Source organism: Brachyhypopomus gauderio, chromosome 2 (genome assembly GCF_052324685.1).
Source record: "Brachyhypopomus gauderio isolate BG-103 chromosome 2, BGAUD_0.2, whole genome shotgun sequence".
NCBI lineage: Eukaryota > Metazoa > Chordata > Actinopteri > Gymnotiformes > Hypopomidae > Brachyhypopomus > Brachyhypopomus gauderio.
This window is the reverse complement of record NC_135212.1, coordinates 34,257,601-34,273,970: the sequence shown is the minus strand read 5'-3', so window position 1 is coordinate 34,273,970 and position 16,370 is coordinate 34,257,601. Positions and strand designations below refer to the sequence as shown.

Genomic DNA, 16,370 nt, shown 5'->3' with positions numbered 1-16,370 from the left:
ATCTCCTTCACATTCACAGGCCTTCAATCTGTATCAGGATTCCAGCGCTTCATGGTTTGGCATTTTCCTTTGAGCTCATGACTGAAATGTGGCAGGGAAAGCAGTACTGGGCCTGTTGCCATGGGACACCAGAAAACATTTGATATCAGCATACTAACAAGCTGTCAAATGGGGGATCAGGTAGGGAAATGAAGGTTCTGATTTAATATTTTATACCTTTGTGATTGTAAAAAATAATAAAATGATAGAACTGAACAGAAGAGAGAAAAATGCAGTGACGTTCCAATTTTGAGAAATTACCTAAGGGAAATAATCTTTCAGCAAACAAATTGATTTGTTTGAGAATTTTATTGTTTTATTGCATTGGTAGGAAAATGCTCATAGACATCTGATGAGTACCCATTAAAGGCGAGCCCCAGTCTGGATGCCCTTTAACACAGGAACTAAATCAAAAATGAGAAAAAGAAAAACAAACCAAACATAATGGTGTCTTTGTGTAGTACATAAGACCAGTAACTGCCTAAGACAATTACCATGAAATCCTTCCCTTTTAATTAAAATAATATTCAGACCAATAAGTGAGTATTTTCTGTATCAAAGCAATTACAAAAATAAAATTTTTACCCTCACATTTTTTTCTTTAATATGAAGTAGTGTTTATAATCAGTAGTGTTTAAATTAGTGCTGTTAATTCCAGGTGCCGCGATTAAAAGTCCTCACCAGGATTTTGCTCAGGCTTCCTGGATTGTGTTGATTCCACTAATTTTACCTGGATTGCTAATTAGAAAATCTAGCAAGCTTGAGCAAAATCCTGGTGAGGACTTTTAATCGCGGCACCTGGAATTGACAGCACTAGTTTAAATACCAGAGGTGGGACCAAGTCAGTGTTTTGCAAGTCTCAAGTAAGTCCAAGTCTTTATACCTCAAGTCCCGAGTCAAGTCTCAAGCAAAGACACTCAAGTCAAGTCAAGTCTCGAGTCAAGACAGGCAACAGTCAAGTCAAGTCCCAAGTCTGAAACTTGGAATTTCAAGTCCTTTCGAGTCTTTTTTTTTATTTTTACCGATGTTGCAGGTATATTTTAAATGTAAATAATAGACATGCGTTCTTTTTTTAAATCTGTATTCTCCTCAAATCTTGATAAAACGTGCAACTGAAAACACGAAGTATAAAAAAAATTAAAATTACACCTCTTTATTGCACAGTTCAATTTGTTAAACTTAGCTGCAAAAATATTCAATTTTCCAGAAATAAATATTATGTGAAAAAGTCATAAGTAGAACTCCATGTTCAAATAAAAAGTGCTGATATTTTCACAGTACAATACAACGAACCATAACAGCATTTTCCCTCTCTTCTCTTATCTGGTTTCTTGGAGAACATGTGTGAGTGACACAAGACAAACAAATATAAGAACTGAACAATTAACAGGAATCTGCAACTTTAGACATTTCAGTAAACTATTCTGCATTGCATTTGCTGGCCAAAAGTCTGTATGTCATTTGTGCACGATGAATGATGTCCCCATAGCTGAAAACTCGCTCCACTTTTGTCAATATATTTTTTTCTCGACGTAAATGTCTTCAAATACACAATCCATGCTGAGATAGAACTGGATATTATGATGGTGACAGAGAGAGGCTCTCTTCCCCGAGTTCAGATACAGAACCCAGGGTTGCCAACTCTCACGCATTGAGCGTGAGACACACGCATTTGACCGTCTTCACACGCTCTCACGCCACACATCCGATTTCTCACGCCGGAAAAAAATCTAGTTTATTTACCTCTGATCCACATCTATGATTCAATGAGTTACTAGTTCGCTCTGGCACCAACCACTGGCGATCGATCGATCGCGATATAATACTTAATTTGTGTCCATTTTACACCCCGCCCGGTAAAAATTTACGTTCGCCAACCCCCCATTTGATTGGTTGTGCTGCAGCTCATGCACACACACACGTACAGAGTGTGGAAAAGCAGAGGACCGGTCTGCGTCAGAAGGACGGAAATGAAATTAATGGGGCGCACTTTATAAATATTAATATGCGTTTTAAAATTTAGATTTGGGGTAAAAAAATGAAGTCTTTGCAAGTAAACAGGTTCAAGTCCAATTCAAGTCCCAAGTTATTGGTGTAAAAGTCCAAGTCAAGTCTAAGTCTCTGAATATTTTTTCAAGTCAAGTCAAAAGTCTTAATATTAATGACTCGAGTCTGACTCGAGTCCAAGTCATGTGACTCGAGTCCCCACCTCTGTTAAATACATGCTTAAGAAAGAGCAAGACAAGGAGAACGCTAGCAAGCAAGCGTGAGCATGTTCGGCTCTCCTCGGCACTGTATGATGTAAAACTGTTCAGGGCCGAATCAGGACACACACACACACGTTTACACATCTGTGCATGGGCATGCTGAAGAAGTCCACGGTCCACATGCTGTTTATGAACATTAACACCACAGTTCAGTTTCAGACTTAAAACCCATAGGGCCTTAAATAAAGGCAAATTTGTCAAACGTACATGAATTTTCAAAAACGTACGTACAAACACAGACTTACAAATAACAAAAAGAGGCATAGGAAGACTGAATAAAAGATTTTTTTTATATAAGCCCCTCTAAGAATTAGATGTTGATTAACATTTAAAAAGGGACAAATATGTCTGCAAAAACAACCACCATCTTTTTTTTTTCTTGTACAGTAAATATTTTTTTTAAACAGGAACATTTACAAGCATGACAAGGACTAGGTAAACAGATAAACAGAGATAAAAGTCTCTTAATAAGTAGTAATTTGGTGCAGTGCATCTAGAATTGGTAACTTGCTGATCATGATGTGCTTTTCTATTTACAAAATGCTGGAAGCTTCCATTTAGGTCATTTTTTTTCGCCGTACTGCTCTCAGAGCAAGCAGGTACAACCCAGCTGTCCAGTTTCAGACTAGTGAATATGCACCAGTTGCAAGTAAATGTACAGGCAAAACAGGAAGAACTCCAAAGTCAAAGCCTCAGCAGGAAGTAGACCTCTGGCTCTGATGGTGGGCAGGAATCAGAGGGAAGTACAGAGTCATCGTCATAAAAAGGATCTCTGTAACTATAGCGCAGTGTTGTGCAGGACCCCTCTGGCAAACCCCGGCCCTCTAAGCCTACCTGCTCATAATAACCAGCAATGTAGGAGCCAGTGGAATGCCTGTTGATTATATTTTGAGAGGAAGCTGGCTTATTGCGGAGCATAACCTCAGGAGCACCCCCTGCAGGTTGCAGCTTCAGCGCCTCTTGCTGTCTTTCTCGGGCACGACTGGCTATGTGGCGTACACGACTCTGACTGCGAGAGGACAGCTTCCGTGAGAGGAAAGGACGATCCTCTTGATCCTCTGTAGCTTCTTCAGGACTGAGTGGATCTGGAGGAGGGATTACTGAAAGAGGTTTGGGGGTAGGCTGAAACTGAGAGGTGAAGGGGCGGGGGCGGTCCACCTCTTCTAAACTCACCAATCTGCGAAGTTGTTCAGTCAGTGGGTCTGTAGACTGCGACTGATTGGTCAGGCCACCAATCCGTCTCTGGTCTCTTATGGCTGGAGTTATGAAACTGCGGCTAATGACCTTGTATTTACTCTGGAAGTTGCAGGAGATGTCCTCAGATGTCAAGTCACCCAGGCTCTTGGACTTGCAGGGACTGGGAGCTTTAGGGTTTGGAGACTGAGCAATGTAAATCCCATTATAGCTCTCAGAAGGGGTAGGATTTAAGGATCGATTTTGTTGCAAGGACTGAGAGTATTGCTTTGGAGGACAAAAGCTATCTCCGTACTCCGTGGAGCTGTATATCATATCGAAATTTGACTCAGGCATGTAGGAGTCTTGCTTTGGTGGAAGGTTCATACCTTGAGTCCTTAGAAGGCATTCCCTGGACAAGCATCCATTCTGGAAACACTGTGTCCTGTAGGTCAAACCATTCCTGCCCCTTGTCTCCAGGTCTCTGTCATACGTTTCTTTGTTGCACTTGCTAGGCCAAACCTTCTCCTTTAGAGTATCGCTGTTGCTTGTAAACCGATTTGAGGTGGTCTTGCTGACAGGGTAGCCATGCTGATGCAGAATACTGGAGAAAAGAGGCTGGTGTGGGGGAAGCTGTTGGCAAGGTTTCTGAAACGGTGATGACTCTGCAGAGCGAGCATTTTCGTTAGGTTTGCATGAAGATTTGCTTGATGGAGTGGGAACATGAAAAGGACTCTGACGTGGAGATAATGGTTTAGATGCTGGCCTGTTAAAAGAAGAACCGCTTAAGAGTTCAATGTCATTTTTCCACCGAGTGTCACGCTGTGAAGCTTCCACTGTCATGGTGGTGTCCAGAGAATCTTCATCCACATTCAGCTCCACCTCCATCAAGCTGCTGCTAGCTGAGTTTTGACACATAAGGAAGCGGTCTGAGGCTGTGCTGTTTATTGAGGTTTCTCTGTAACCTCCATATTCCCCATTTCTGGAGGACCCAGTGGACTGGAACTGGTCTCTGCAGTATTTATCTTTATTTGCATACCAGCCACCATTACCTGCTACCTTATGTCCAAAATGCAATTTGGAGGAGGAGGAACCCCTGCTGCCCCCTGTGATCATATTCTCGTTACAGCCAGGCAGATTAGAAAGGTCACACATGTCTGGAGAGAGCACCTCCTCGTCTAGTATAGTGAAGGCAGCTGGATCAGTGGTTTCAGGACTGGAACGGAGAGGTCTTTCTACAGGCAGTGTGGTCTTCTGGAGAGACTCTTGGTTCAGTTTTACTGGGGTGCTGGAGATTTGATTATTTGGAGGTGGGACAGAAAATTTAGAGGGTGGTGAGCCTGAAGACAGATTTAGGATGCTCTGTTCAACAGTGACATCATACTGGCTAATTAGAGCATGACCACAAGTGTCATGCTCATTGCCCAGGGAGACAGCATCAATCAGGCGTGAGAGGACACTGTCCTGAAGGGACACCTGACTCTGATCTGTCTGAAGCACTGTGGGTGAAAGTGGGGGTACGGCATGGGTGCACGAAGAACAAGAAGAAAGAGAAGAGGCTTTGGATGTTTTGTTGCTTTGTGGAGTGTCCCTTCGGTGGCTTTCAGTCTGCAAGATAATACTGCGATCGGCTTGATCCAAGAGGCTCAAATGACTTTCTGGAGGTCTTTGAGAAGGAGCAGAATCATCAGCTTTGGTCTGCTGGGTGAAGCCATATACTAAAGGTTCTGTGTGGATAACATCAGTGCTGGTTTCACCACCTCCTCCTATGACCAGGTAAGAAGCTTCACCTATTTCTTCAACCTCAGTGGTTCTGCCCTGGATGTGTTCAGTAGAGAGGGTGTTGTCATCAGAGCCTTTGTGGGCAGAAGTTTCAATGATGAGGTCCACTGACACAGACCGGGGAGTCTCCAAGGAGAACACATCTGTGGGAGACATTTTAGTGAAGAAAAAAATGTCAGTAGCTGTCTCAGAATCATCTCACAAAACTCCAACAACACTAAACTCGACACAAGCCACTCTGAACACAACAAATGGTATGTTCCACCAAGAACCACTGTGAGGGTGGGTTGAGAATGGGACTGTGTATAAAACATTTTGCTTTTATTCTTTTTTGAAAATATTCTAACTTTTGCAAATGTATCAGTAATGTTTTTAAAGTAACCACTTTGAACAGTGTGAACCGATATAATTATTGTCTTAATAAATGAAAAATCACGCCATTTCTTCTTTTTTGACATCTAGAAATAAAAATCACAGCAGTGAAAAGATGCAGTTCTGAAATGTTTAAGATGAGGCAACCTGAGTAAGACTTGAGGATTACCTGTAGGGGTTTCCTAGTCAGTTTTCTACTATAAAGAGGAACAACAGTAAAGACAAAACAAGACAAAAGCAAGTTAAGGAAGAAAACCCTGCATCTCTTAGCACTTCAAAGCGATTGTTAGCAATAACAGCGCAAGAGTCTGAAAATCAACAGAGAGCACATGAAAAATAAGATAACAGAGCTCTGAAGTGAGAAAAATGTCTGGTCAAAAGGGAACATAATCCAGTGGTAAAAAACTATTTCCAAAAAAAGCTTCCTGGATATGAAGTAAGGTTATAAAGTTTGAGACCGTGGAATGGTTATCTCGCTCACCAATTACAGTGTCAGCACCAGGGTCAAGCCCGTCTGGCTCCGGGGAGGATAGGGTGAGCTGGCTCTGGAGAAACCTGTCCAGGGGCATGGAAGCAGGCCGGTGCTGGAGGGTCATCCTGGGGCCCGTGCTTCTCCCTATGGCTTGAGGCTTAGCGTCTCCGTTGCTGTCCTTCCCGTCCAGCGAGGTTTCGGACAGCACCTTCTTGGACTTTTTGCGGCCCTTGGCGGGTGCACTGGCCGTCCTGCGCAGCAGGTGGGTGGTTACGGAGCGCTTGCGTGGGGCGGCAGCAACATTCGTGTCCACAGAGCACTTCGAACTCTTGCTAAACAGGCCGCGGAAACCACGCAATTGACGACCCTGAGAAGAAAGGTTTGTTTATGCTAATTACGCATTGGCAGGGCATTATACATTTCCTGACATGTGCTGTAAATGCACACACGCACGCACACACACTCACAAATACAAGATCCAAATGCTGTGTGAATAAAACTCAAATGGTAATTATTTGCTTTAGGTATTTTACCACAACAAAATGGAGATAGCATAATGTTTTATGTTAAATTTTAAGGTTAGTGTAATGTATTAGTTTGAAAATATATACGAAAACTCAAAATGATTTATTGTTTAAGTGGGGACACAGGCAAGTATTATGCTTTAGTAAAAGTCTGAAGAATTAATTACCCAATATACACAGACAACCTGTTATAAACTGAGTTATATTTTTGTCACTTGTGGTGTAATACTGAAAAATGTGTATTCAATTTTTCTTCTGTGGTGCTTCATGAGACTGTACTGCCCTTGACCCGCAGATGGTGCCATAGACCACTTAAACAAGCCACTGAACACCAACGTTCTATAACCCTGAAACATCTGAATTCCTCAGTAAATGTACAGCTGGAATGGACACACAGGGACAGAGTCCACGCAGTTGAACAACACACGAAGACAGCTCAAACTGGACAATGTAGTGCTGACGTCAATGTCACACTGGGGCACATTACAACAGCATCATGCAGTTCCATGCAATACATTAAGCAGATCAGTGTACCTTGTTAGTGCCTAGAAAATGCAATATAGTATAGCTGGGATTGAGCACTAGGGGGCTCCACTGGAAAGTAAAAAGGTTGGAGGAATTTCAATGATAATAGATAAGTCATCAAAACTCCTTAAAACAAGATTTGAGTCTTTGTTGTTGTTGTTGCAAGTTTTACATGGAGTTAATACAAATTGTGGAAACTGAGCTGACAGATTTGTTCCTTTGAAATGTAAATTTAATAATGGAAATTTAATAATGCAGTAATAACTGTATTTTATGGGTGTATATGCATTACAGGTTATATCATCATCCATTAAGATGTAAATCACTTCTAAATATATAAAGGAATATTTTTTTTATTTTACATTATCTTTCAAATTTTCTAAACATTTGAGCATTTGTTAGGCTTCTACCTGTGTCATAATTAAGTTGTTAAAGAAGTGACAGCGTATACAGTTTGTCTAAATGAGCCATGGTGTTGTCACTTGTCTTTTTAATTAAACTTCTACAATTCAGAAATATCTGGCAAAATGTGAAACCAGCTGTCCGTTGTTACACAACACAGTACTGTCAATAATATCACTAAAACCAAAAAGTAAATGGGAACAGGGTGCTGTCCTGAACCCCAGCCTCTTTATTAAAGTTTACCATAGTGGACTAAAGGTAAAAAGGCCAAGAACTAACCTTTCCATAGATATCATGCACTGAGATATGAACAAAGATGGAAGCCTCTGTCATGCCGTCCAGATAGACGTGTCTGTAACCTGTAACATGAAAGCAAAGGACAAGATGTTTGGCAGGGATTAAGGAAAGTGCTGACAAGACTATATGACATAATATATAACACAATTATGCTGGTTAGAAAGGAGAATAATGAGACGAAACTATAATCGGTGTTCACACTACATAGTGAGGAACGGGTACTGCCGGGATGCTTACGACCTAATTCTTCATGTGAACACAGTGTGCCACGTGTGGATGTAGAATGTGAGGCGGGAGTGGGTGGAGGTTGAAGAGAGGAAGTGCTGTTGTCATGCCTGGAGTGTTGTAACTGTGCTTACACACTCTCACCATGACATGGTGTGGCACTCTCCGCATCACCTCACTCCGCATTCATATCTCACTTTCTCACACACTTGTTTCCATCTCTCTCACACACCCATCCCTGCCCTTAAACTGACCGTCCAGGTTTGGTAATGAACCAAAGCCACACAGCCACAGTATCACTATCTCCCTTTCAGCCCCCCAGACTGTCAGTCACACATGCCCCACCCCCTGCCCTCAGCTTGACTCCTCCCACTAATCCTCTTGCACAGCAAATCGTTGGCATGCAGGTGCAGGGCAATGATGTGTTGTCGGGGCCACAGAGTCTGCAGATCTCCGCTCTCACCTGGCATAAGGCTGCTGAAGGCAACTGTCCTTTGACCTACGAAGTCTCGGCCAATAGGATCGTGGTCCCACACCAGGAACCGCACCAGTGCAATCTCGGGCATGTGCACAGTAAAAGACAGCGTCTCCTCCCATACAGGGTTAAAACCTGTGTAGATCATTACATGGTTAATAAAACAGACGTACACAGCCAAACAAACAAATCAGTCACTCAGCCCAGACAAGACTACATACACACAGCTACAGAAAAAATACATACTCTAAGATATATTAATGCCATGGAGATATATATATATATATATATATATATATATATATATATATATATATATATATATATATATGCTACCTGTGACTGTTGCAAAACACAGAAAGGCACACAGAATCAACAACCTGAAAGGTGATCATACCATTATCATCAACAACCCTCGTCTGTTCTTTACAACAGTCCACTGGAAGACCAATAATTTCCACCTCCACAAATGGATCGATAATCTAAAAAAAAGAAAACAATATTTCGACATTTCTGTTGCTTCACATTTACTAAACTGAGCTCTGAATTATGGGCAATGCGGTTCTCAAAGCTGACCTCCCCTCGATCCCCCAACATGGAGTCTGGTGGTTTAGGCAGCTGCTGCCCACTGATGATTTTCAATACAAGCTGTTTCTTTGGACAGGCAGGTAGAGGGTCCTCACTGCATGGGTTGAATGAACCTGCAATGGAACATGCAGAGAACATCACAATGATGCAGAGTCCTAAACACAATATTTCCAAATGCACAAAAGCGGTTTGCACATAGTCTTACCCAGAAAGCGCCAACACCGCATAGATAAAAACATACATGAAAATAAATGTCATAGTTTTGTCAAAGTGTTGGCTTGCTGTGGTGTGGGCCAGTACCTTTGCACATGGGCGGGGGCTTCAGCACATAGCCAATGCCTCCATTCACCATGAACTTTGACCTGTTCAACTGCATCATGCGGCCTTCAGTCTGATAGTTCAGAGCCACTGGAAGAACAGACACAAGTTCTTTATTCGTTCATTTACTCATTCATTCATTTGTTCATTCATTTACTAATTCATACATGTATTCATTCACTTATTCATTTGTTTACTCGTTTGTTTATTCATTCATTCATTCATTCATTCATCTTCACTGTATGGCCTAAAAGCATGTGTAAGGGCTTATCCTGAAGAAACATGTAAACAAATAAACAAACAGAAGAATAAAGAGCTAAACAAAAGTAAAAGAGAAGAAGCTCCTGCTGTTTCTTTTCACCAAGCCCAGTTTACAGTTTAATGTTTCTTTGTATTTATACTGTAAAGCACTTTGAGTTACATGTATGTATGAAAGGTGCTATACAAATAAAGATTATTATTAAAGATTATTATTATTATTACAGCGATTCATTACACCAACAAAATAAAATGGAGCCGTGGTCTGGCCACATACACCGCTTCGCTCTCACTCTCTTCATCTGATCCCCACCCCACTCTCTCCCTTCCTCATCCTCATTCACTCTGGTGTTCTGTTTCTCAGTTTGTTCCCTTCATCTATCCTTTCTTGGCTTTCTTCCAGTTTCTCAAGCCTTTTCTCTACATTTCTAACATTCTGTTAATTTTTTACAAATTTTAACTGCATCTGTTTTAAATAGCACCCACTCCACAATCCTCGTTCTCTCTCTATTTCCCTCCCTCTCTCTCTTCATCTCGCTTCCCCTTCTCCTCCTCTGTGTCGAGGTTGGGGAAATTGACTGAGACCGACAGTCAATGCAGTAAGTGGAGCAATTATCGTGGCTATTAGTGTAGAAGTGCAGAGAAAGCTGGAAGTGAGGCGATCTGATTGTGTTTACATGTGTGAGTGCGTGTGCATGAATTTCTAAGTAGTCTCATAGTGTTCATTTCCATCAGTATAGATACATGTTCCACTCTGAATTTATATACTTAAGATGATTATTTCTGCATGTATGTTCACAAATAGATGGGGTGTGCATGCTGGCGTGTGTGTTAGTGTGTCTGTTGATGTGTATGTTAGTGAGTGTATATACCACAAAGCATATGGTATAAGTGCCGAGTGTCAAAAGGTCATTCTTGGAAAGGCAGATGGGGCTAATAAAGTAATGTATCCATGCAAAAACAAAAAGTCCCATTACTCAGCACAAAAGAGTTCAAAACCCAGGAGGATCATGATTCAAAGAGGAGTTCAAAACCCCTGTTGGATCCTGATTCAGAGAGAAGTTCAAAACCCAGATGGATCATGATTCAGAGTGGACCGTCAAACCCATTTGGATCATGATTCTGTGAGCAGAATCAGAGTCAAAATGTGCTGGAGGCCAGAAACCTGAGAGTGTCTAGTGAGAAGTGGTATTTGGAGCCATGGGAGTATAACTCCTGTAAAAGGAGGAGAATGTAATGTCTGCACTCTGAGTGACTGGCATCATCATGCCCAGCTCTTACTATCAGTGACTGTTAAGCACAGGATCCATGTAACTGCTTAAATATGCACAAGATCAAAATATAGTGGTGGAGCAAACTTAATAAGAGCAAGTGGTTGCAGAAACTGGTCTAGATCACAAACCCACATGATCTCACATCCATGTGATCACATGCCAACGTGATCACACACCCACATGATCACACACACGTGATCGTGATCACACACATATGTGATCACACTCCTGCGTGTCCAGTTCCTCACCCAGCTGGCAGCCCACGTTCCAGTAGGTCTGGGGGTTGAAGTTGCTGGAGTCAATGCGGTAGGCAGAGGGGTAGATCCGTGAGAGCTGGCGCTGGTTAAAGTTCAGGAAGCGTTCAGCCCGATGATGGGCCAGGTGCTGGGCCCGGGCCTCACTGAATGACAGCACGTTCATGATGGGACCTGCAAAAATGATCGGAACAGACATCGCAGGAGCAGGAAGAGAGAGAGAGAAACAGACAGAGCTGTAGTGTGGTATATACATATACTCATTTTATACATTAATACTGTATAAGTATTTATTTTGTAGCTTAAATCTGATAACATAATCACTGCAACAAGATCATTTGTGTCCTGTGGAGTTCTGGTTTTGGTGTTATATTTAGTGATCTAGCTAATATTTGCTTGTATCTTTGGAGTATGCATTTGTAATAGTTGATATTGATTTAGGTAGTCAAATATCTCTTCAATGGAAGAAGCAGGAGTAGTAATGAAGGGCGACCTCACCCTCATCCAAACACTCCTGAGACACTACAGAGTTCGTAAAGACCACCAGGTCAGAGAGATCTCTGCTCAGCTTCATTGTCTTTCTCCTCCTCCCACACCTAGAAATACACACACAAGCATGCACAAACAAACACACACACACACACACACACACACACACACACACACACACACACACACACACACACACACACACACACACACACATGCATAAAGGATAAGACTAGAATGAATGATGTATCTTGCCATAAGACATCTCAGAGTAATTACTCAGCATCTCCCCTGAATATATGCATATGAGCAGGCACACGTGCGTGTGAATGCTCGCGCTCACACACACACACACACACACACACACACACACACACACACACACACACACACACATTAAAAAGAAAAGAGCAACCAACAATGGTACAGCTTGGTCACCACAGTGCTTCAAAAAAAAAGAAGTCAGTGTGGTGAACATATGCAATAACACACATTCACATACACACACACACACACACACACACACACACACACACACACTGGCACAAGCTGTCTCTTAAGGGCCATAAAGATATGAAGTAAACACGCATGTATTTTACTTCAACAACTTCTCCATTCAGTCACCAGAGAGGTGCTGGCTGTGAAGCATGTGCAGAAAGAGCAGGAAAAAAGGCAGAGAGAGAGAGAGTGAGACAGAGAGACAGAGAGGGAGAAGAAGAGAGACAGAGTGAGAAAGAAAGAGAGAAGGAGAGAGATAGAGAGAAAAGGACAGAGGGAGAAGGAGAGAAACAGACAGAGAGGGAGACAGAGAGAAAGACAGAGATAGACAAATGGAGAGACAGAAGAGAGAGAGAGAGAGAGAGAGAGACAGAGACTGTGATAGAGAGTGAATGTGCTGGACTATTCTTTAGAGCCAATGAGGACAGTCATAGGTAACCCAATGGGAGGAGATCTACTCACACGCATCTGACGTACATATGCGTCCAACATACACACATCTGACGTACACACACAGACATGTTCTCCTTCCAAAACCTTGATGGTGGTTATTTTTGCAGTTCCTGCCAGTCTAAGGGTTCTCCCTAATGCCAGTCTAAGGGTTCTCCCTGATGCGAGTCTAAGGACTCTCCCTGATGCCAGTCTAAGGGTTCTCCCTGATGCCAGTCTAAGGGTTTTCCCTGATGCCAGTCTAATGGTTCTCCCTGATGCCAGTCTAATGGTTCTCCCTGATGCTTACAGCCGCAGCTCCAACTTCTCTGCCCTTGCTCAACATCAAAGGATCCCTACAACCACTTACGCTGCACATGCAAATCTTCTTCCCCAAGAATGACTGGCTCTCAGTTAAATGTGCAAATGCTAACAAAACTCTCACTACTACATCACTGCCTCACGTGACACTCACTACCTGCTCCACCTGTGAGATGGCCAACAGGTATCACATGATCTGATACTTGTCATGTGTCATGAATCCCATGGTTTCTCCCTCTGTCTGCCACGCCCCTGTCCTCATTGTTCCCACCTGTGTCTCGTTTCACCTGCATGTTTTCTGTGTATAAAATCCCCTTGGTGTTACACTCCTGTGTTGGTCATTGTTTGTACGTGAGTCCGCCCTGGTTTTTTTTAATCTCTCGTGTTCTTTGGTTATAGATCTACCTAGTTACCTAGTTTCATGTTCCTAGTTTTTCCTTTAGTGATATCTGTTAGTGTATGTTTTCATTATTGTTGCCCTTCTGCTCTGTTCCGTGTAGTCTTTGTATTGTTATTAGTTTCCCAGTCGCTTCTGTTGTTCTCTGGTTGTGTCACTCTGTAGTTTAGTTTGCCTAGCCGTTTAGGTTTGCCCTCGTTGTGTTCAGTTGTAGTCTTTTCCCTAGTTGTGTTCAGTCGTGTTGGTTAGTCTTCCGTCCGCTGTCAGGTTTTGTTTTTTAATTTCCCTCTCTGCCTTTAGTTTTATGTTTAAAAGGGCGTCACCCCTGCCTCCAACACACTTTAAATATTTGTTCTTTTGCTTTACCTCTCTCTCACCCCCCCATCCCCATCTCTTATCCCTCTCTCTGAACTGTGAAGTGTGAGAAAATGCGAGAGCACCTGTTCAACTGTCCTGCTGTCTCCTTACTGGACGCCTCTTGTTGCCCGTCGTCATCCGTGTCAACACTGTGACACTTGAGTCTGGATTTGGAGTGTCTCTGTGGAAACAAACACACACACACACACACACACACACACACACACACACACACACACACAGTAATTGTAACAAGCCAGCAGAAAACAGATTTTTTAATGGCTTGAGAAGTAAAAGCTTACAGTAAAATTCCACCTACTCTTGCAGGCACACAGGCCTAATATATTGCTGTTTGTGTGCCTGGCTGAGTGTACGAATACAAATGTTTAAGGCAGTACTGGCCTCTGCCAGGCATGCCAGGGGTAGAAACATGTAGTACTGCATAGTTCAGTCTAATTAAGCCTGAGTTGGCTCTGCCACTGCTCATTAAATATTCAGTAAGCCCTTCATGTGTATGGCCCATGCTCATAGCCTTAATATTCATACGTCCCGGATGGTGCACATAGGTGCATGTGTATGTGATGAGAGTGTGTTATTGGATGTTTTAGCCACAAGATGTGTTTGACTAGTGTCAAATAAGCAACAATTAACATGCTGGGACAAGGGATAAAGGCAAGAGTAGAGATGAGTGCAGAACTCTGAGAAGGGGCAGATCACTGAGTAGGAGAAGGCGGATCACTGAGTAGGAGGAGGCGGATCACTGAGTAGGAGGAGGCGGATCACTGAGTAGGAGGAGGTGGATCACTGAGTAGGAGGAGGTGGATCACTGAGTAGGAGGAGGTGGATCAATGAGTAGGAGGAGGCGGATCAATGAGTAGGAGGAGGCGGATCACTGAGTAGGAGGAGGTGGATCAATGAGTAGGAGGAGGTGGATCAATGAGTAGGAGGGGGCGGATCACTGAGTAGGAGGAGGCGGATCACTGAGTAGGAGGAGGTGGATCAATGAGTAGGAGGAGGCGGATCAATGAGTAGGAGGAGGCGGATCACTGAGTAGGAGGAGGTGGATCAATGAGTAGGAGGAGGTGGATCAATGAGTAGGAGGGGGCGGATCACTGAGTAGGAGGAGGCGGATCACTGAGTAGGAGGGGGCGGATCACTGAGTAGGAGGCGGCAGAAGGCAATGCAGCAGTTTTGATTTAATGCACGATTAACAATGCTATTTCAGTGTGACTCATGCCCTGCAGTACAAACATCCCAAAAAACATGAGCACAGGAGCTCAGGACAGCTGCTAGTATGAAGCAAGGCAAGATGTCGCAGTGCCACCCCCGACTGCACTTAGAGAGGCTCACGCATCCCCACACAGAGAACATTTGGAAGCACATGAGCGACACATGGGGGTGTGCTTCCTTATTGCTCAAATATAATGCATTCTAGTGACACTATTAAAACAATGAAAACTGATTGAGGATCAGCTGTTAAGGTAAAAGTGCAGGATGAATGGCAGGTTGTGATTTCCTCTGATTGGCAGAGTAGTCCCTTCTGTGTTTAGAATCCATAGCTGACCTAGTGCTCTAACAACAGTGATTATCAGACATCAGTCCAGTGGCATCCTGCCGCCATCCCACAGCCTGTCGATATAAACACTGTTCCTCCGTATTAGAGGAGAGTATTAAAGTTGTCCCTTCAATACACACTACCACATTATTATCAGAGCACCACTTGATGAATTAAATAGATTATCCCATATATTATATTTAGGAGGACCTAAAATCGTGACTTTATAGAAAAGGAGCTTCTCCTCACTGACAGTGGCATCACGGTAAACATACAGAATGACGGGCAGATGGGAGGATAGCCAGCTCCCGTGGTTTCAGCCCAGTCCTAAGCTGCTCGTTTCTCAGACTTAATGCTGGGCTGGGCTGTATTGAGATCATTCATTCTAGTCAACTGCCACCCTCGATGGCACTCACAGGTCTTCCACAGCTACACACACAAACTTGTTATTAGCTGAATACCCATGTTGGTTTTGTTCTCATGTCTCAAGGTCATCCAGATTAGGTCACAGCCAGCAGACATTAAGTTCATCACTGTCCTTTCTTTTAAAAGCCAAGTCATACACCAGCCTTCCATCAGGCCACTGGGGGCACAGCACTGTCATTGGGACACATTGTGTAAAAGCATTAGGCATTTCCTCCTAGTTCCTCTCATCTTTGATGTTTTCAAAGATGTTCTCATCTTTGAAAAACAACCATTTTTCCAGCGGTCCGATGGGTTTTGTTGTTCATCACATTACAGCCATTCTGCAGCATATAAACGTCTGTAGAAAGGCAATTCCATTACGACCTGACACTAACACTAACAACAAACAGTATGATGGAGTCTCACCACAAACACGCACTCCAAACACTCTCTGTGACCTGCTCTCTGCTCGCTCCGCTGTGACTCAGCTTTTCTCTGAGAGCGACACACTTTTCCTCTCCTCCTGTGTGGAGTTCACGGTTCCCTGCACACCTGCTTATGACACGTCAAGCATCAGCCACTCAGGAGAGTTATGGGCGGAGCACATGCTTGTACACCCAAGTGACCTCTGGACATCACTCGCTTTGTCCTAGGTCTGTTCTACTGATGTGACA

General features: G+C 43.1%; 1 protein-coding gene across 6 annotated transcripts in view; it reads right to left on the bottom strand.

Annotated features, from left to right (window-relative positions):
• Positions 1-353: 353 nt before the first annotated feature.
• Positions 354-16,370, bottom strand: part of plch1 (phospholipase C, eta 1) — a 63,019-nt gene continuing 47,002 nt past the window's right edge. For 3 of the 6 annotated variants that reach the window (XM_076994741.1, XM_076994740.1, XM_076994742.1), the window contains 11 exons: positions 13,820-13,917; positions 11,744-11,841; positions 11,240-11,419; positions 9,442-9,549; positions 9,130-9,254; positions 8,951-9,035; positions 8,542-8,688; positions 7,836-7,915; positions 7,164-7,223; positions 6,115-6,472; positions 354-5,404 (listed from right to left, as the gene is read on the bottom strand). In XM_076994741.1, coding sequence (XP_076850856.1) covers positions 2,991-5,404; positions 6,115-6,472; positions 7,164-7,223; positions 7,836-7,915; positions 8,542-8,688; positions 8,951-9,035; positions 9,130-9,254; positions 9,442-9,549; positions 11,240-11,419; positions 11,744-11,841; positions 13,820-13,917 — 3,753 coding nt within the window. In that variant the 3' untranslated portion in view covers positions 354-2,990. Of the gene's footprint in view, positions 5,405-5,802; positions 5,831-6,114; positions 6,473-7,163; positions 7,224-7,835; positions 7,916-8,541; positions 8,689-8,950; positions 9,036-9,129; positions 9,255-9,441; positions 9,550-11,239; positions 11,420-11,743; positions 11,842-13,819; positions 13,918-16,370 lie in introns of all 6 variants that reach the window. The other 3 variants (XM_076994744.1, XM_076994745.1, XM_076994743.1) reach the window with 3 other exon arrangements.